Raw genomic sequence first — 22,648 nt, forward strand, 5'->3', positions numbered from 1 at the left:
TATTTATTTTTGAAAGCAAGTGAGCACAAGGAGAGGGAAGAGGCAGATGGAGAGGGAGAAGCAGCCTCCCCACCAAGCAGGAAGCCCAACACAGGACTTGATCCCAGGACCCTGGGATCACAACCCAAGCCAAAGGCAGACACCAACCAACAGCCACCCAGGTGCCCCTCTTCAGAGCTTTAAAATATTAAGTGACCATAATACTGCTGCAAACAAATTGGGACCCCACTTTTACCAAGTCTTTTTAAACTTTTTATTCTGAAATAACTGTACATACACAGAAAGTTGCAAAAAGAAAAAACTTACAGGTAGGTCCTAGGTACTCTTTGCAATATTCTGCCCCATGGTAACTTCTTGCATAATTATAATGTAACATTAAAACCAGGAAATTGAAATTAGTACAACCCACAAGAGCTTATTCAGATTTCAGCAGCCTTACACTCATTTGTGTGTCCAAGTAAGGTTCTGTGCAAGTTCGCTGTATGTACAAATTTGCCACCATCACCACAATCAAGATGCACAACTGTCACCACACACAACTCTCTGCTGCCATTTACTTATGGCCACACCCAATACTTTCCCAGACCCTATCCCAAACCTCTGGCGACCATTAAACTGTTCTCCATCTCTAAAACTTGGTTCTTTCAAGGCTACTATATAAACGGAACCATCCAGGACTGGCATTTTTCAAGAAAGGTAATTCCCTGGAGATTCATGTAAGTTGTTGGGTGTATCAATAGTTCATTCTTTTTCAATACTACATATTCTGCAGTATTGGTGTCCACAGTTTAACCATTCACCTGTTGAAGAACATCTGGATTGTTCCCAATTTGAGCCTATGACAATATGGGTATGGGGATGTGTATGAACCTGCATTTCATTCATCTGGGTTAGCTCATGAGTGTAACTGCTGAGTTATAGTTATGTAACAATTTTACTATCAACACAGCTAATATTTCTGAAAAAGGAAGATCCCCTTCAATCTCCATTTTCCACTGACTTTGTTTTTAATTTAACAAAATTACTTTGTAAGGCTAGCATTTACTCAACATTTATGGCAAAAAAAACCTAAGCATTTTAAATACATTAGTCTATGTAATCCCCACATCCACAATGAGGTAGTTTTCAATATTGTCCTTCTCTCACAAGTGAGAGAACTGAAGCATAGAAGTGGTCTGGGGCATGATCCCGACCGAGTCACAGAGCCAGGATGCCAAGGGATCCAGCTTAAATTCAAGCTGCACGACTCACAACTCTAGTCCTTGCATCACAAGACACCATCCCTCCCACTCTAGGGACATGTGTGCTATTAGATCAAAAAGTACACACTAGTAAGGGCACCTGGGTGGCTAGGTTGGTTAAGGGTCTGCTTTTGGCTCAGGTCATGATCCCAGGGTTCTGGGATGGAGACCCGCATCCAGCTCCCTGCTCCATACCCCCCCCCCCCACCATGCATCCTCAACCCATCCTAACTTCCTCTCACTCTCAGATAAAAAAATTAAATCTTTAAAAAGAAAAAAAAAAGTATACATTAGCATGAGAAGTATTTAGGCAATAATGTTCACAAGTCATTATTACATTTCCTAAGTGAAATTTTAAGAATTGGACATGAACTCTAATATGCTACACAAATTAATGAATCTGATAACCTGGTGCTATTTGTACAAATACTCTATGAGTAAAAGGGAACCTGGCTACCAAAGGAAAATTCAGACAAGGTAAGTGTTCCTCTTTTCTCTACAAAGTTTCTTCTTAGTTTGCTTTTCCTTGGGCTTGTGGCAAATGGGAGCTCTGGAGCCACATGAGAGAAGGGAAATGAGACCCATGGTGCATAAGCACAAAGACTCTAGAGCACACATCAAAAAAACTGAAGGAGCGGGGTCCACATCAGAGTGGACAACACATCCCAGACTCCCATTCCGATGCTCTCTGACAAGCCCCGACGAGTCAGGCGGGACTTTTTTCCAGAAGCTCCAGTGTTGACACTTCTGCAACAGAGACCACACACTCAAATCTCCAGGTCTGCCTCTCTGCCGCCCAGAGAAAGCAGGGGTCTGGGCTAGCCATTCACAAAGACTGTCATTGGGAAGATCACCATCACAAATGCCATCATTAGAAATGCCACAGTAAATTTTTTCATTTGACTATCCTTAAGATTTTCAGCCGGTAAATCAAATACCATTTTATTTTAAAATTCAACATGGAGATTTGGTTTTTCTATTCCTACCACACTGAGAAACAATATGAAGGTCAAGCTACCCAGAGCTTTAAAATAAAATTTAAAACTGTAATTTTTTAGGGGCAACTGGGTGGCTCAATCAGTTGGGCATCTGTCTTTGGCTCAGGTCATGATCCCAAGGGATCAAACCCAGGCACTAGGCTCCTGGCTCAGCGGGAAGCCGACTTCTCCATCTTCTCACCTGTGCTCTCTCTTTCAAATAAATGAAATAAATAATCTTTAAAAAACAAAACAAAACACAACTAACTTTTTTACTAATTAAGTGTGAAATAAATTTACTTTATAGCTATTAGTACATCTTTGTTTTTGAATATTGCTGCACATTAGAATCATCTGAGAATCTTTAAAAATCCCAAAAGCCAGGTCACGCCAATTAAATTCTAAAAATATTGGGAAGTGGGAGTCAGGTATCTATTATTTTCTTAAAGATACTCAGGGTATTAGCAATACTTGCAACAGTAATTACAGTTATTTAAAAAAAAAAAACTTCTTCTTTTTTTTTTTAAAAAAGGAGAAATTAAAAGAATATTAGTTATACAGCTTGGACAATATAATGGTTAAGTCCAAATGTGACTGTGAGAACTTAAACATTTAAATATCTTTGAAAATCTCAGTGTAACTTGGTCTCATTATTATTTATGGAAAGTCTTAATTTTCCAACATAAAAACTAATAGATCAATGAAAAGCCATAATTCACTTAATTGCCCAAACTTAAAATTTGTAATAGTCAACTAATGAGACTAACTGAGAATAAACAATTTATGGACTATGATTATATGTTTTATAGAGATCTCTAGTAAGCCAGCTTCGAGGAACATAACCTAAGGAAATAATAATAGGTACACGCCAAGTTACATCTATAAGATACATTATTAGAATTCTATACATTATTTGAAATATAAAATATTGGACAACATGCAGGTTTTCATATTTGAATATAAGCCAGTGAGCTAACAGTTACAAAACAGTACATAGGATTAGACATGAAACCTACTTGCAGTTGAACTGAATCATGTCGGAGTCCTTCCACAATAGGTGAAAATCTGTCAATTTTTCTTTCTTCTCCAGCTGATGTTAAAGCTTCTAAAACCTCTTCAAGGCTATCAGAAATTTTGAAATTAATTAAATTGCAAATAGCAAGTAATCCAAATGCCTAACTACAACTGCTTAATCTACTGAACTCCAGAATCACTACTCCTAAGCAAGAAGCAACATTTTAAAAGCTAAGTACATAGCATGTATCAAGTACTAGCTACATGTTTTTATTCATTTATTCCTAATAACCCTATGATGAGGGTTATTTATCAAACACTTATAAAGTGCTTTCTACACATCAGGCACTATTTAAACCAGTTTACAAATATTAACTCTTTTTAATGTATATAGTTCTATGAAGTAGATTTTATTCTCCCTTATTATAGATTAGGAAACGGGGAGGGGGGGGAGTTAAGCAATTTGTCTGAGGTCTCCCATCTCCTAAGTGGAGCAAGGATCTGAAATCAGACAGTCGGTGTGGTAAGCATGGTCTCGGCATTCTTAATCACTATACTATCCTTCCTTTTGAGTATAAAGAAGTCTGGTAGCCAAAAATACATCGTAGTAGGGATGTATAGTCAACACAAGAAATACACCCGTTACTCCTTTAAAGACCAGTGTGTTAACACAACCTAGCACACTGGAGAAACTCCGTTTGTAGACACAGACATGTAGGCTGTTAACATTATCTACATCATCTTGATAACCTAGGAAGTCAAGAAATGATAAATACAGAGTGGAGGAAGGAGGTAGTGAAAAACAGAGAAGGAAAAAGAGACGGTAAAGAGAGAGGAGGGAAAGCAGAGGGACAAGAAGGAACGAAGGAAAGGAGAAAGGGGTACGGAAGGAAGAAGAAGGAAAAGAGAAGAACCGAGAAGTAAGAAGGGAAAGGAGGAGGAGGAGGAGGATGGAGTGAGAGGAAGGAGCACAAGGAGCACAAGGAGCAACCAGTGTGTCAGCCATAAGTAAACTCTTAGGGTCCTGTGATACAATTAACAGGGTACTCTGAAAATGGGAAAGGGAACGTGCTGAAGCTGTGCCTGGCTTCGTGTGCTGGGGCTGCCGCTGGGGACCTCCTCGTCCATGGAGGCGCGCTGGAGCTGTGTGTGCAGACGGCTGGAGGGCGAGGCCAGAGTGGGGCCTGCAGACTCTCCGGTGAGGCCACACTGGACAGGGACAGCCCAACACTCCTCAGCCCCCAAGCAGGTTCACCATAAGGACAAGTTTCAAATGTTGGCAGAAGGTTCGGCTTATGGGCTTTGCCCAGCCTTCATGAAAGGGCTATGTCTCTCTGTTCTGTTAGTTGTTCCATTTTCTACTGTCTTAATCCTTTCTGTTTGGTTTTTGTTGCAAGTTTTTATTTAAATTCCAGATAGCTAACATATAGCATGATAGCGGTTTCAGGAGTAGAATTTATTGATTCATTGCTTACATGTAACACCTAGTGCTCATGACAAGTGCCTTTATCTTTAGTCTTTTTAAAAGGCATTTATAATAATTTTTAAATGCATCTTATAATGAGTACCCCAACCTTTAAAAAAAAAAAAGGTTTATCTTTATAATACATATAATATAATACATATAATATAATATATTATATTATAATACATATAATATAATAACATACATATCTGTTAATATGTATGTAATAGTCTTTTAGTTACAACCTTAACATATGTGGATAATGTGTTTAAAGTTTAAAACTTCAGGATGTACTTTATGGTCAGACTATGCACCCTCAACCAGTAAAGTACTATTCTTTCATAGAACACTTTTCAAATCTGTGTTATAAATACATTTTCAAATAGTATGATGTTTGCTTTTATAAGGTTAATATACATGAATTTGAATTAGCTCTATCTGAAAAACAAAATTACGTAAGGAAAAGGATCCATTCATATATATTTTTTTTACGTCTTCACTGAGAATTTTTGTTTAGGGTTTGAAATCGGAACATTTTAAAATAAATATGACAAAATCAGTTTTTCGTAGAAACATGTTAGCCTAGAACTACTATACTGAGAAATTATTACTCAAACATTTCTGTTCAGCCAATTATGAATCTAAATCAGTTGCTTAAGTTGTATTCATTTATTAACAATAAATTCTAGTCTAGAATAACAAAAACACTAAGTAAATCAAATTATACTGTTACATAGTATTAGAGAAATGAGTTGAGAAGACTTACATGCTTTCCTCTCCTACAATGCATACCGCAGACAGGAGTTTCACCACATCTGTCATCATACTTGGGTGCTCGGGATCGATGGCTCTGGCTAACAGAGAAAGACTCCTCTCTTCACTCATAATTCTTTCCAAGCCATACTATAAACATTTTGGAAATAAGAGGCTAAATGTTAGCAGTTTATTGAAAAAATTAACAACACCCTAAAGGAAACATCATTATTTAAAAAGTTGATAGGATAATATATTTTCACATTTAGTAAAAGCCAGAAAATAAATATCATAAAAAATTTAAAAAGAATAAAAATTCATAAAAGTATTCATATCAAGAAGTAGGAGAGTCAAGCAAATATAAGTAACTTCTCAAAGGTGATTTGATAATGGTAGGACTGATAACTATTAAGTAAGTAAGATAAGTAACCCCCTGGAGAAAGGGAGAAGCAGTGAGGAAAATTGAGATTTCCCAACACAAGCACACAAAATGAACAGTCTGTTTCTGAACCAGACCCTGAGGGCATGAGGAGCTTTCCTGGGAAGGAAGGTGGATAAGGGATACACTATCACAAGTAACCACACACATCAACTCTATCCCACAGCAACAGAATGAGAACCACAGGGGCAATGTCAGGTTTCCAAGCCAAAAGTAAAATTTTAATGAAATTAATCCAATATATCTAAAATATAATCATTTCAACAGAGTCAATATAAAACATTCATTGATTATTTTATTTCTTTTCTTTGCTACATATTCAAAATCCAGTATCTTTTTTCTATTTAGACCACATCTCCATTCAGACAAGTCACACTAGAAGTGCTCAACAGCCACATGTGGTAACCACGTAACAACAGGGCAGACCTAAAGAGTAACACTGAGTTCCTAAGATGAGCCCAAGTTGAAAGATGATTTGGGCAGATACCATGTAGAAACTGCCATGAGGAGCATAAGTATTCTAATCAGAATGATATTTTATCATCAGAAAGACAATGCAGTTGTAAACACATTATATAAATGGGATGATGCCAGACAAGGATAAAGTTTGTTTGCTACTGCTAGGATGTCACATCCAATTAGAAGATAAGGAGTCATGTTAATGACTTCGTGTTTTGATTTAAGGATGTATACATCTCTTAGGGCCCACTTACAATCTATGGAAGATAAGTATCAAATAACAGAGGATAAATAGAAGCAATAAAACGATACGATTTATCTTCCATGCCTCCCCGAGGATCTTTCTAAAGAGTGAGAAATTCGTTGATTAGAATTACTACTGAGCACAAAAAAGAACCTTAATCCCAATAACAGACATATGAACTATGGCTTAACTCAAAATTAACACAAGGTATAAGTATCAAAGTTAAATCTATAACAAGCTTAGACCCAAATGCTGTGAGAATGAAAGCTTATTTATAATATTCCTATCTCACACATGCCATTTATATAAAGAAGCCATTAGTTAACTGTGCTAAAATACCCCATTTGCTTTAGACTGCTTTCTAAGGAACACAGGTATGTATGAAGGAAGCAGCGCCGGCACAGGGGCCAAGGGCCCCAAGATATGCTTTCTGGAGAAACTTCCCCCTCTTATTGGTGATAAGGAAAAGTTTACAAACAGACAGTGAAACCAGTTAGGAAGTGATCAGTTTTGTGATGTCCTGGGCTGTCTCATAACTGGAAACAAAAAAAAAAAAAAAAAAAAAAAAGAAAGCAGGCATGGGGCCAAGAACCACAACATTCTTTAATAATCATTCCAGGGAATTGTCAGAAACATAGAAAGTACCACTTAGATCCAATTCAAAGAGTCAATCAGTCAATGATTATCAAGAACCAAAGGGCTGGCTCTGTCCTAAGAAAACTGAGGACGACCCGACCGAGTAAAGCATTTCCCCCTTTATTTCCCACCCACCCGGACATCCTTAACCAATGCCTGCACCTCTGGAATCAGAATCCTGCGGCTCTTCCAACCACTCAAGGCAAGGCACACCGATTTCTTCCAGATGATACTCCCTACCTTCTCTGTGAAGCCCTCCAGCCCTAAACCATTAATGTGGGGAGAGCAGAATATGAGCATTCTCAGATTTCATAGTTTTGATTAGCACCCCCTAACCCCTGGAAGGCCCGTCATCAGCAGTATTCTGACTTTGCTAATATAAACGCACGTAGTGCTCATTTTAAGGCTGGAATGAAGCCAGGTTAGCACTACTGAGCACCTAGAACTACAGACAGAATTGCTGCCTACTTGAATTAAATTACTCTTGTTCAGTTATTAAAAAAAAAAAAAAAAGCAAAACCAAACAAAAACTGTCGACTCTGAGACAAATCATCAACTTACCAGTGCTAGCATCTAAAGTGCATTAAATGAAGCCTATTACAAGGTTAGAGGCAGTGACAAATTTTGGAAGGTCTAAGGTTATCTCTCTACTGAATGACAAGGACCCACCCAGGTTTATATGAAAACTCACGTGTTCTAAACCGAAGACTAAAGCCAGGTTCCCTTTGCATTCTACTTGAGACCTATTATTACCTAATAGATGGAATTTCAAGCCACTGCAAGAGTGTTCAGTGGGAGAAGGGGAAGACCTTAGATCCCTGTGGAGGATGATCAATGAGACATGAATACTGATGCTGAATAATTCCCTATGGTGAGTTAATCCCAGGAGCAAAGAGAAGGGTCCAGACTGGTAAGGGGGCTGGCTTCAGGAGCAAAACACCTTCGCTGCAGGTGCACACCTTAAAGCAACACTCAAACAGTTAACTGACCAGAATGAAGTCCTGTTCTAATTATCTCTTAATGCAAAAGTACTTAACTTCTCATCCCTTTGTTTCCCCCTGATATTCAGTCTTTTTCCACTTAGAAAATATTATTTAGCCTAGTTTATTACATGAAATCCACTTTCACTTGTTACCAGATTTGTTCATTACATTAATAATGAAATACTAGTACCTAATAAGGTACCACTGTTCTCTTAAAACCTGTATTTTTTCCATTCTTCAAAGAACTCCTATAAATCCTGCACAGTGAGATAAATGAAAAATCATCAACAAATCCCAAGAGAGTCTTTATTGAAAAATTATTTCATATATTATTAATTTTAGAATTCAGACATTAGAATACTAATTCCAAGAATCAGTAACTTTTTATTCGTGTAAGTACAGGTGATAGCAATCAACACAAAGACAATATATTCTAGCTCCACAGATACAAACTATAAGCAAAAGCAGTCTCTTATAAGAGAACACACTATATCACTTAGAACATAAATACATGAAGTTTACCCGCTCTCCAATTCAGTCTCAAATTGAGCAGGACTACTATGGTCTATAGAAACCTCCTCACCTCTCTTTAATTATGGTTTTCTCAAATTCAAAGCATGATGCACAAGATCATTCACAATACCTGGAATCTAATTCTTACAGAACAACATGTTCAAATCTAGAATATATTTGAATATATAACAACATAGAGCAGATTTCTACATCAGATAGTCTGCTTGAAAATCTTCTCTGATTAGAGAAGGCAGGGTGGTAAAAAAATATTTCACTGGTTAAAAACAAAACTCAGCTCAAGAAAATGCTGAAAAATAAATAAGACAGAAATAATCAGAAAATATAAGCTTTTGCTATATTTAGTAAAAAGAAATATGAATGTTAATAATTTAAGTACCAGTACTTAAGGGTGTAGTCTTCTAAAGGCTTATTTTTTTTAATGCAAAAATAATAAAAAATAATCAGAAATATACAGACAGTTTTGCTCTAAAACTCAAATCATCCTAACACCATAGGTAAAATTCCTCTCCTGCTGTCTAATGGCAACTAAAATACCTATCATTACTGCACCCATCATGAGGTAGATATGTTTAGATGTTGAAGCTAAAGACGTGGCATGGGATAGAGCTAATTTCCACAATTAAAAGTACAAATTCTATTAAACAAGGAAACACTGTCAGATACACATTTACAAACTCGGCAGACCTGCCCTATTACCTTTAGTCTCAATATTACTTACATTAAACATCACTGATCCATTTCTGGGACCTGTTTCCTATCGGTTCATATTAATTTCCTTGCAGATTTAAGCTCCTCAACTATAAAAACTGTCTTTCCAACTTGATTCTTTGGTAATAAGTATTACTGCAGACCATGTCTGATTATCATGTATGATTTCAAAACTTACTCATACTATACTTTGAAAAGGAAAGGATGGCCAGAGAGGAGAACAAAAAGAGAGTAGAAAGGGAGAATTAATGTGCACATGAGGATTTAAGCATCAAGAGATGCTACTCAATTCTCAAGTTTCTCCTGTTGAGAGATGGTTGATTTGATACAAAACTAGAAGTCAATGCAATGTAATATTCTGTCCTCTATCTACGCATAAGCTTATCAAAGCAGTATATCTCTTTAGTACAAATTTCATAACACACAACTCTCTTTCACAGAAATTCTCTAAGAACTGGTGAAGAATACAATATAACTACCTATGTACATACCTGTGTATTCATCAAAGCCTTTAGACACTGTATAACTTTATGCTGATTCTTCTTTACAATTTTTTCTTGTCTGCATTGACATAAAAAATATCAGTATTGGAATTATAATTGGACACAGAAATGTAGCTTAACTGAAAATAAAAATGAACAATATACTTACATTTTGCCAGTAATCAGTCTTTCCAAAATGTCCAGTAATAATCCAAGCCCCTCATGTCCAAAGCTTTGCACCCAACTGATAAAGAGAAATAAGAGGCAGTTACACACGGTCAGTATTCTAGTTTGGAATATCACAATAACGCTATATAGTCACAAATATTTTACCCATGGTATGTTATAACACAGTCCAAGAATAACACCCGGTGCAAAATCAATCATGATTCATCATCATGTGAAAGGAGGAGTAGGGATGGAATCAAACAGCTTGTGAGAGCTGACTGCGCCCGTCACTTCCATTCTCTGTGTCCAGTGACATCATGTAGTAACTAAAATCTGCCATGTTGGAAGTCTTATACCACAGAAATCAGCAAATGCTACTAATGAGAGCATCTCCCCTGACCCAGAGAGCAGAAATCAGGCAAGACTTAAAGAGGGGTGGCTTCAGGGATGCCTGGGTGGCTCAGTCAGTGAAGCATCTGCCTTCAGTTCAGGTCATGATCCTGGGGTCCTGGGATCTAGGCCCACATGGGGCTCCTTGCTCAGTGGGGAATCTGCTTCTCCCTCTGCCTACCACTCACCCTGCTTATACACTCTGACAAATAAAAATAAAATCCTAAAAAAAAATTTTTAATTAAAAAAGAGAAAGAGGTAAGACTCAGATCTACATAAAGATTGCTAAAAAAATTTCAAGATATCAAAAGGGAGGTCTTAGGAAAATTTCTCAAACCACTGACATGCATTCTACAAATGTTAATTTCCCAAGTTTCAAAGTTCAATTGTTTTGTTTTGTTTTTTAAAGAACTTCAAGGTTATTTTTAAATGAATATATTTATCTTGACCAAGCCACCTCTTTTCATAAACCAACTGGTATAATCACAATACTGTAATATAAGGAAGACATCACCACCAAAAGTCAGCAGTTCACCTTGATTATAGAAAAACTACCTTAATGGATATTAAAATATGTTTCCAGCAGTGATTTAAAAAGTCCTGAACAATAAAAAATATATTCTATCTCCAAAAAAGAGGGAGGAAGGAAAAGATAGGATATATAACCTTTTATTTCTTTGTATATAGGTTTCCATGTATGATTTTGTGTGTAACCCTTGAAAAATGGAACTATAAGGGCAAAATTTCATCCAATAATTAAAAGCAGTTCTTAAACATGAAGAACATGTTTAAGTCGCATACCCACATATATCATTTTCTTGACATGATAGAACATTCGCATGACAACAATAAAAATGAAACACATTTTTAAATGTAAAAAAATTATTTAAAATAATTCATCTTCATTTATACACTTATAAATGTATAAGTGTACTTACTTAACTATCTTACTTAACTATCAGTGTTCCGAATCTGATTCTCCCCACCACCTAACTAAATCAGGAATTTACTTAAGCAATAAACATACTGATTCCTATAGAGGAAAAGCCTAAAAATCACTATTACAGTGAAGGTGAGAATAACAACTTAAGTAGAAGTCAGTGTTTTGAAACCGGGGTGCTACTTCAAAAGTGATGAGTTTACTCTCCGCTGTCAACAACACACAGGTTACCTGAAGGCATTTCAAATCCCACTTTCATGTTTCATGGAAACACCTACAGCAACTGCTTAACTGTTTACCTTGTTGACATCCTACTCTGTATTTTTTATTTCAAATGAAGCAAAAAAGCTTGAAATCAAACACATAAAGAGTAATTGAGAGGGTCACCTGGGTGGCTCAGTTGGCTAAGTATCTAGCTTTTGATTTCAGCTCAGATCACGATTTCAGGGTCATGAGATCAAGCCCTGTGTCAGGCTCTACGTGGAGCCTGTTTGAAATACTTTTTTCCTCTCCCTCTCCCCCTTCCTCTGCTCTCTCTAAATGGACAAATAAGATCTTTTAAAAAAAAAAAAAAAAAAGGAAGTAACTTGATAGTGTTACTTGGGCTGACACTGAGACACAAGGACAGATTCTGTTCATCAGGCCCTCTTGTGTTACTAAACCCACAGCAGGACATCAGTATTTTGTTTGAAGTGAATTCTTAACAATCTCTATATACCAAGTATATCCATAAAGATATTCTAAAGCTAATATAATTTAGTACTGTTCATACTACCATCTCCTTCAATCATTGTGGAAAATAGAGTCACTATTCCTAAAATTGCCTTATACCAAAAAAATTTTTAATTATGTTAATATAACAAGACTTTGTTTCATTTAACATGCTTATGATGGAGCCCATTATAAAATTTAGGAAGCCTATCAAACCAAATAAATCAAGTTAATTCTTGTGGTCTGAGTAGTTAATAGAACATATCCTTTTTTTTTTTTTTAATCGCACTGAATATAACAATTATAACCAGAATATGGGACCCACAGAAGTTCTCAAATCAGTTATTTCTGGACCCACCAAATAACTCTTCCGCACTACAGACGGAGTCATTAAAATAAAACTTACATCCACTCAAACATATTACATATAAACTAATTCTCTATAAAATAAACTTAATAAATTGAATGTAAAGAGGCCTTATACCAAATTACTTTGTACTACCATCTTTAACTCATGGCAGGAATCTCAATAAAATCAGAGAGAAGGGTAACAACCTAATGAAAGTCAGACTATACATTTCATAGAACACCAAAAACAAGCAATTGAAGACAGGGCACAAGGGAGGGAACAAAGATGCTTGATAACAAAGAAACACTATATTTAAATGTAAAAAGCTGGTAAAAGTACTTATTGAAAAGTAATATTAAAACACAAATTAGAAATGCATAACAAGACTCCCTGTTTTCTTAAAAATTTGCCAGGCCAGGATAGAGTTGTACGAACAAGTTGTCACTCACAAACTGTTTCTCAAAACTTCAACCCCCACCCTTACTATTTTCAGCAATATTACTTTTAAAATGAGGGACCAATATTACTTCTTATCTTTTCTGGAAAAGCTGCTCAAGATAAAAAGGGATATTGAGTAGGTAGGTCTGCAGTACTGACAGAGGTTCATTGAAATCCATAGCTTCTTACAAAAGTAAAAAATTTCTCATCATCAATGTAAGAAGCAACCTGGAGAAAAATTATCAACTGATGTATAAATGATCAATCTTCAGAAAACAAAATCTGTTCTGTTTCTCCTGTGCCTGTCAGCACAGTACCATCGGGCATTATGTGGTTTAGCCACAAACTGCATTCATGGATGAACGAGCACTGTGCAAATGTTGCTTCTTCATGAATAGAAATGACATAGAGATTAGTATGTCATTTGTATTTGGGAAAAAAATTGCTTTAAAACAGCAAAAAGAAATGTGCTAAGTACTAATTTAACACAAAATCTACCTCTTAAAATTCTCTAACAGGAAATATCAAACTCTTCTCTTTTAATTGCTTCAAAAAAAAAAAAACCTTCTAAGTATATTGCCATTTAGCACTTTCCTAGCAGGGGGCTCCACCAAGGAGCAAAGAAGAGGTGAAGAGGTAACAGAAGGGGAGAAAAAAGGGGAAGGAGAGCAGGTCTCTAGGATTAAATGTTCAAGCCATCTTTAAATAAATGTTCAAAGCAGTTTAGCCTTTGAAATTCACTTATTCCTTCCTCAGGATGAAATCAAAGGTATGCAAAGTGGTTTCCTATGTATTGTTGGCTTTATGAAGCAAATACAGTCACCTCATTGAGCAGGAGAAGCAATCATCAGGTCTCAGATTTACTCCCCGGCCAAAGAAACACTACCCCTGCAGGTTTCCCACAGGCTACAGTGAATTACCCCTCTCTCCTCCCAAATGCTCTCCGAGGAAGAGAAAGACAAAGGCATTAGAGATAGAGCTGAAATAAACCCACCACATCCTAAGGGCAACCAGACCAGTTACATACACCAGGAGGGTAAAGGCCATTTCTAATTGGTCTTTAAATTCCCCCGCACCTGGAACAGACTAAGCACTCAGTAAGTTTTAAAATTGAATCTCCTTCCATTTCTCTATTTCAGGTAAAGAACACACAGAGAGAGGTTAAGGTCACTTAGAAATAGCATCCAGGTCTGCTAGTGCCCGGGCTCATAGCCTTACTTTATAGATGTAAAAAAAGGTACAAAGCGGTGACGCCTCCCCTGCGTTTTCATTGAGCCTGTCTCAACCTTCATGACGAAAACATTAGTTCTGATTTCGGAACAGGTACTTATCCGTACTGAACCAAGGATGATGAATCTAGAGTCCTTGTCCTTATCATACTTTAGGACTTGATTGACTGCCGCTCAAAGGGGGATGTTCATTACCACTGAAACAAATGTTCGTTAACAAAGCCACTCAGCCTTCTGGAAGGGCTCATTGTGTGCCCAAGACTGCAGTAGGTATGACAAATACAAAACTGAATAAAACATGTTCTCCGTCCTTGAAAGGATCACAGACTAGTGGTTGAAACAAATGTTGAGCTAAATTATCTCCATAATGTAATAAGTGTTATAATCATGACGCTAAGGAAACAGAAGAAGGATCTAATTCTCCCAGGAACAAATGCGCTGAGGTCTGACCTGAGTCTTGAAGTCAGAGAAAGAGCAGCTTCTGAGGCAGAGGGAGAATACATACAAACATATTAAATATGAAAGATGTGCCTGAGCTGACTACCAGAGGTGGCTCTATCTGATAAAACCCAAAAGGTAGGAAAGAACTTCTGGAAAAAACTCTATACAACGTCATGGGCAAGGGGAAACCATTAGGCCTATGTGGTAGGCAGAGTAATTGTATCCCTACCCCCAGAAAGATGCCCATGGCCTAACACCAGAAGCTGTGGTTATCTGATATAACAAAAGAGGAAATAAAAAAGGAAACCGAGGTGACTACAGAGTATTTTTAAAATAGAGAGATTATCCTAAATTATCCAGGTGAATCCAATCTAATTACCTAGTTCAATGAAGTTGAAAGCATTTCCCAGAGGGATCAAAGATAAAATGGCAGAAAGAAGAGAGATGTAAAAGCATCAGAAGGACTCTGCCTTTATAGGTTTAGAGACTGAGGAAGGGGAATAGGAGACAAGAAATTGGAGGAGAGGCGCTTTAGAGCTGAGACAATCCTCACATGACAGCCAGGGATGTCAGTCTCACAACCACAAGAAATTGAATTTTGCCAATAACCCAAACAATCAAAAAAACATCAAGAACACAAGATCTCTCCCCATTTATTCAGAAATCCAATTCTCTTCATTTTGATTTTGTGGTTTACACCATAAGTTCTCTACATGATTTGTTAGATATATACCAGTTTTGTTCTCTCTATAGTTTTTTTTTTTTTCTCCCCCAGGACGGGAGTGGTGTTAGAGGAAAACACTAGTAAATGGGGTTTTACAAAAGTTCATTGCTAGTAAAAGAAATATATTTACCACACTGTTGTACAAGAAATCTGAAACTTTTGCATCTTGCAAAATACATTGATTTTTAATCTTAAATCTGCACTATTACGGAACTTACTGATTAGCTCTAGATTTTGGAGATACTTTTAACTTTTCTATGTAAACAACCATGCCATCTACAAATAGGGACAATTAATATCCCTTCTTTTTTACTTATATGTAAAGTAAATAAATAGTAAATTACTTATATATATAAAGTAAATAAAGTAATACTTTTTGTTCGTTTCATTTGTGCTTCATTGCTTTGGCTAGAAATTCCAGCCCTGTGTTGAACAAGAGTGGCAAGAGCAAACCATCCTTGCCTTGTTCCCAGCCTGAGGGGAGAATTTTGAACCTCTCACATTTAATGTTAGCTTTAAAATTTTTGTAGATTCATGTTATCAAGTGGAGAAAGTATTCCTCTGCGTTAGTTTCCTAGAGTAGTTATAACAAAGTACCACAAAGTAGAAAACTTAAAAGAGAGGTTTATTCTCATAGTTCTGACTAGAAGTCCAAAGTCAATAGGGCCAGGCCTCCTCTCTGATTATGGGTAGAACTTTCCTTGTCTCTTCTTAGTTTCTGGGAATAATGGCTAATCCAGGATTTCCATACCTCTCACCACATGACACTTTGTCTCTCTTCTTAAAAGGACACAAATTGGATTAAGAGCCTACTCTGTTCCTTTATCAACTCATCTTATTACAACTGTAATGACCCGATTTTCAAATAAGGTCATATTCTAAGGCATCAGGACTTACAAACGTTTTTTTCTGCAGGACACAACTCAATCTATAACATTTCTATTTTTCCCCAGTTTTTCTCAGGAGTAAGTGTTCAGTTTTGTCAAAGCTATGTCTGCATCTATTGATATATGATTTTTCTTCTTTAGCCTTGTTGATTAAGGGCATCATGATGAAGATTTTCATGCCCACATTCATGATAGACATGAGTTTGTAAAAATCTGGGGTTTGGGGTTTTGTTTTACTACTGTCTTTATTTGGTTTTACTAATAGCACCAGCTTCATAAAATATATGGAGTTGTTCCCTGCTCTTGTATTTTCCGGATGAGACTGTGTAGAATTGATATTAATCTTTCCTCAAATCTTTGGTAGAATTCTCCGGGGAAGTCATCTGTACTTGAAGATCTTTTAAGGAGTCTTAAAGTCATTATTTAATTTCCTTAATAGAGAACAATTCAAATTTTCTTTTCCCCATGAGGTATTGTACTTTGCTTTTTGAAGAACTAGTCTTTCAAGTTTTCCAATTTGTGTATAAAGTTTGTTGTCTGCCTTACTACTCTGGTGACACAGGGTCTGCAGTGATACTCGGTTTTATTGCTGACCCTAGTAATTTGTCTATTTTTTTCACCGATAAAGATTTAACAGTTTTATTAATCTTCTCAAAGAACTACATCCTTCTTTCATTGATTTCCTCTATTGTTACTCTGTTTGCAATTTAATTGATTTCTACTCTTTATTATTTCTTATTTATTTTGGATGTTTTTATTTTGGGTTAAAATTTATTGACTTGAGCCCTTTTTTCCTTTTCTCTACCTAACGTAGGTATTCAATGCCACAGATTTCCTTCCCAGTACTACTTTAGACATGTCGTAAATTCTGAAAGGTTGTATTTTCATTAACTTCAGTGTATTTTTTTTATTTGAGATTTTTTTCTTTGACTCAAGGATTATATACAAATGTGTTACCTACTTTTCAAATGTTTGGATACCTTCCTGCTATCTTTCTGTTATTGATTTCTAGTTTGACACTTTTGGGGGAAGAACACATTTTTTTAAATTTGATGAGGTTTGCTTTGTGGCCCAAGATATAGTCTATGTTGGTATATGTTTTAAGAATACGTACTCTGCTGTTAGATGGAATAGTCTATAAATACGCATTATGTTCTTTTACTTGATAGTAATGTTAAGTTCTTATTGGTGATTTTCCAACAAGGTGTTCTACTGATTGTGAACCAAATTGTGAAGTCTCTAAATCTATTTGTGAATATATCTATTCCTTTCAATTCTAGTATTTTTGCTTCATATACTGTGCACATCTGAGGTTTGAAGTATACACTTAGGATGGGTCTTTTGATGGACTGACTCAGAAAAACACATCGTTTTCTTTACTCTGAGGTCAACACTATAGAATATTAAAATAGCCATGAGCATCTTTTAATGTTTGCATAATATGTTTTACTATCTATTCACTTCTGTCTGTCTATATCACTATATTTGAAGTGAATTTCTGATAGAAAGCATATAATCAGGTGATGTTTCTTCACCTACTCTGCCAATCTCTTTTAACTGGCATAACCATTTACACTTCATATAATTATTGACATGTTAAAGTTTCACTCTAGTATTTTTTTTTTTTTTTGGATACTCTTCATTCTGTTTGTTCATTTTCTTTTCCGTCTTCTTGTGGTTTACTAAAACACGTTTCAGAATGCCATTTTTAAAATTTTTTATTTATTACTTTTTTTATTTATAGCTCATACAGCTTTTCTAGAGGTCAATCTGCGTACATCATAATATATCAAAGTTTATTGACATCATGCTGTAAAAGTATTCTTCTGCTGTAAAAGTATTCTTCTGCCATCATCATTTTACAAGCTTGAGTGAATTGTACAAACTTTCTCTCCTGTTACGAATGAAAAAGTGTCCTTCAAAATTCACATGTTAAAACCCAAACCCACAATGTGACTGTATTTGGAGATAAGGCCTTTACAGAGATAATTAAGGTTAAATGAGATTGTAAGGACAGGGCCCTAATCCAGTAGGACTACTGTCCTTTAAGAGACACCAGGACTGCACACCCACAGAGCAAAGGCCATGTGGAGACACTACGAGACAGCAGCCATCTACAAGCCAAAGAGAGAGGCCAAATAAGAAACCAACCCTGCTGGCACTTTACCATGGCCTTAAGGCTTTCGGCCTCCAGAACTGTGAGAAAATAAGTTCCTGTTTAAGCCACCCAGTCTGTAGCATTTTTGTTATGGCTGCCCAAGCTAACACACCTCCCTTTATGCATCTTTACCCTCCCCATTTAGAGTATCGTTGTTTTACATATTTCTTCTACATAGATTTAGAACCATATGAGATATAATTTTTGCTTCTAGCACACTTAACTTATAAAATTCAAGAAAAATGTACTTATGCTTATTTTTACTAACACTGCACACTTTTTCTTCCCAATATTTCAAGAATGCCCTCTTTTATTGTTTCCTTCATTTAGAAAATGTTCTTTAGCCATTCTTTTAGGGTGAATTTTCTGGCCACAAACTCCCTTTGTTTTCCTTCATCTGAGTATGTCTAGATTTCCCCTTCATTCCTGAAGAATACTTTTACAGCATTTAGGATTCTGAGCTGACTGTTCCTTGCTTTCTTTATTTAAAAACTGCTTTACCACATGCTTTTGGCCTCCATAGTTTCTGATGAGAAATCCAGTATCATTCCAGGTTCTCCCTGTAACTAAAGCAGCATCCCTTGTTACTCTCAAGATTTCTTTGTTTTCAGAAGTTTGACTAGGATGTGTCTCAATAGGATTTCTTTGGGTTCATCCTATTAATGATTCATTCAGTTTCCTGAATCTGTAGGTTTTTATCTTTTGCCAAATATAGAAAATATTTAGCCATTATTTCCTCGTATAATTTTTTATCCTGCCTTTTCTCTCAAAACCTAGGATTTAGATAAGAAACTGTTAAATCTTTGATTATAGCACCACAAGTCACTGAGGCTCTGTTTTTTTAATTTTCTCTCTGTTCAGACTGGGTAATTTCTATTATTCTATACTGCAGTTCACCAATTCTTTCCTCTCATCCCTACATTTTGTGGTTGTATTCTTCTGGTAAGTTTTTCATTTCAGTTACTGTATTTCTCAATTCTAAAACTGTTATTTGAACTTTAAAAAAGAATAAAGTTTCTTCTACATATTTGTTGAGACTATTCTTTATCTCCCAGCATATTCATAATTGTTCATTAAAACACCTTTATGATGGCTCCTTTAAGCATCCTTATCAGAATATGCAAATAAATCAGGGTACCTGGGCGGCTCAGTCAATTAAGTATCCAACTCTTGATTTCAGTTCAGATCATGATTTCAGGGTTGTGAGATAAAGCCCTGCACTGGACTCCCTGCTCAGCCGACAGTCTGCTTGCCCCTCTTCTTCTGCTCCTCCTCCTACTCACTATCTCTAAAGTAAATAAATACAATCTTTTAAAAGAATATTCAAATATTTCTGTCAACTCCATATTGGCATCTAATAATAATGGCATCCATTATTAATGGATGGATATGGAGTTGGCATTCAGCTTGTGATCTTCCTTTTTAGTAAGCCAAGTGTTTATACTGAAACCTGGACACTTAGATTATTATGTTATGATACCCCATTTTTTACTTCAATCTCTTATTTTTTAGCTTGCATCCTATGATACTTCTCCAGTGGATGAGGATAGGTATCACCTCAATGCTGCCAAGTGAAAACAGAGGTCCACTATCTCTAACTGGCCTCCACTGACATTTTAGGAAGAGGTTTCTTTCTTCCTTTTTTTTTTTTTTTTAAGACTTTATTTATTTATTTATTAGAGAGAAAGAAAGCCCAAGCTGAGGGAGAAGCAGAGGGAAAGGGAGAAGCAGATGCCCAACTGAGCAAGGAGCCTAATACAGAGCTTGATCCCAGGACCCTGGGATCATGACCTGAGTGGAAGGCAGAAAGAAAATTAACTGAGCCACCCAGATGCCTGGAAGAGATTTCTTATTATTGCTGGACATGACTGGGAGTCAGCTCCCCACCTGGCCATCATACCTGTCCATCGTACCTCCCTGGCAGGGAGAAGTAAGACTGCTTCTTTATGCTCAAGTAACCTCCACTGGAACCAATGGGAGGTGAGGTTTGTTTCCAAATCTATTTTTGCCAGTGGTATTAATTACCCTAATTAGATAGTCTAATTAAAATTACATAAACAGACAAATCACTGTAAAAATAGCTATTTCTAGGAAAACTAAGCCTAAGGCTTTGAGAAATATGTATATTTTTTCAGTGACATTTTAAAAAGTGCCATAGAAGTAGATGTAGACACAAGTGTGTAATACTAAGAGACAAGTGTGTAATACTAAGAGACATCAGCAAAATGACTTTTTAAGAAGTCTGTACTCTATACTTTGTAAGACTCTCTACATTTCTCTTCCACCTTTAAGTACCAATAAGAAGAAAATAATGCATTGTGGATGTGTTTATATAATCAACCTATAATCAACCTGTGTCCACCTTAAGAAGTAGAATAGGTAAAGTCTGGCCTCCACATCTATTTCTACCAAGAAATAGAGTAGACACTACCTTGACCTCCACACCAAAGTCTAGAAGGAAAAAAAATGGATTCTTAATCTTTTGAATTCAAAGGATGTTTAGGATATATGTGAATCATTTATCATTCCCTGCTTTAGCTCATTTTTCCAAAAACCAATAGCATTAAACAAAAGGACGTCCTCAGTAGACACATACACACTTCCACCCAAGAAGTTACAGTGCCTAAGTAGGTGGTATTGTACTTTTTTTTTTTTGCTTTTATGTATTATCTACTTTCCTAAAATGAACTCTTTTCATAAGAAAAATAATTTTTAAAAAAGAGGAAAAAAATAATTTTTAATTACCCCAAAGAATAATCTTACATAAACGCTTAGGGAAACACAAAGTTATTTTGTTAAAAATCAATATAAGAAACATCCTGAAATGGGAAAAAAATATCACTGGTCATATGTGACAAAGTAACAAATTTTATACCTTAACCTTAGAAGGTCAGCTTTAATACTATGTAATATCCAAATCCAATTTACATTCCTCTGTCAGAGTAATATATCACCAATGCTGAATATAATTATAGCTTATTCTACCTTTCATTTTCACCTACTCTAAGCTAGGTGACTAAATATTTAAAATGAACGGGGTGGGGAGGGGGGTACAAAGCAATTAACATGCCCTGTAGGGCAAAACAAACATATACCCACATCTCAACCAACGGCCCATCCACAAAGATTACACTAAATTATACAGCCAAACAGGGATTTCGGAAATTCAGCAACTAAATAACATTCTGATTTAAAAATCTACCAAACTTCAAAATACAATCATTCATATGTGTATTTTCTGGGAATTGACTTTTAAAGGAATTATGTACTTTAAACCAGTCACTTATTCTCACTTCTGATATTAGATGAAACAGTAGAATAACAAACTAACAAGTTTATTCTCCTGGTTACTTTTTAACTCTAATATATTGGAAGGTATAAAATGTCTAAAGTGTTCAAAATAAAATGAAAAAAAAAAAAAAAAAGAAGAACTGCAGTGATGAAAAACAAATGACCAATATAAGAAACATTAGCTCTTGATCTTCAGATGAAAAAAGTAAGAGAATTACGGAGGTAAAATAACATATCCTAGCATGTGCTCTGATCAAAACTTCAGTCCACTACTAAAAGAAACATTGTAGAAAAAGCAATCATTGGGAATGTATGAAATATGAGTAAGGAGGTTTCTTAGTATCAAATCAAAAAATCATTACTTCAGGAAAGCATTAATGAATTATTCATTTTAAATTGACTAATTTGACCACAAATGTATGGGGAAGAAGAAATTATTACATTGCAGGTCTTCCATCATCTGTTTTTCCCCCTAAGTACTTGCTGCCCAACACTTGTCCCATAAACTTCATTATTAAGTCTATCATCTGCTCCTGATTCTATCAAGTTCATTGCTACGTTCACTCAGCTGCAAATGAAACTATTTCATCTTTCAAGAGCCAATTCAAGTGTCCTTCTTCTTTAAACTCCCATTAATTTAAGTTTCTCCATTCGCTTACTGGGTTTTACCCACCTGGCCCAGATATCCCTCTAGTTAATGCACATTTGTCTTTCTTTTATAGGAAAATGTCTCAATTTCATCACAAGAATTGTCAGAAGTTCTTCACCGTCCATTTATTCCATCTCACTTAATCTGGCTTCTGCCACCCAGACTCCACAAAATTACTTTTCTCAAAGGTCACCACCATCCTACTCTTGCCAATTCTGACAGTAATATCTTGCACCAGGTCTCAGGAACATTCTGGGTGGTTTATCACTTTCCCTACTGAAACACTCTCCTTCTCTCAGGAAATCAGTCTTTTTGGGTTCTCCTTCTCCAAATGACCA

At 36.0% G+C, this 22,648-nt stretch overlaps 1 protein-coding gene across 1 annotated transcript in view; it reads right to left on the bottom strand.

Moving 5' to 3' along the window:
- DIAPH3 (diaphanous related formin 3) overlaps positions 1-22,648 on the bottom strand; it is a 498,555-nt gene that overhangs the window by 338,180 nt on the left and 137,727 nt on the right. The window contains exons 6-9 of the mRNA XM_059377539.1: positions 10,105-10,179; positions 9,945-10,014; positions 5,464-5,600; positions 3,231-3,340 (exon numbers count right to left, since the gene is read on the bottom strand). Of these exons, the coding sequence (XP_059233522.1) occupies positions 3,231-3,340; positions 5,464-5,600; positions 9,945-10,014; positions 10,105-10,179 (392 nt within the window). The remainder of the gene's footprint in view (positions 1-3,230; positions 3,341-5,463; positions 5,601-9,944; positions 10,015-10,104; positions 10,180-22,648) is intronic.

Source organism: Mustela nigripes, chromosome 15, assembly GCF_022355385.1.
Source record: "Mustela nigripes isolate SB6536 chromosome 15, MUSNIG.SB6536, whole genome shotgun sequence".
In the NCBI taxonomy this organism is placed as follows: Eukaryota; Metazoa; Chordata; class Mammalia; order Carnivora; family Mustelidae; genus Mustela; species Mustela nigripes.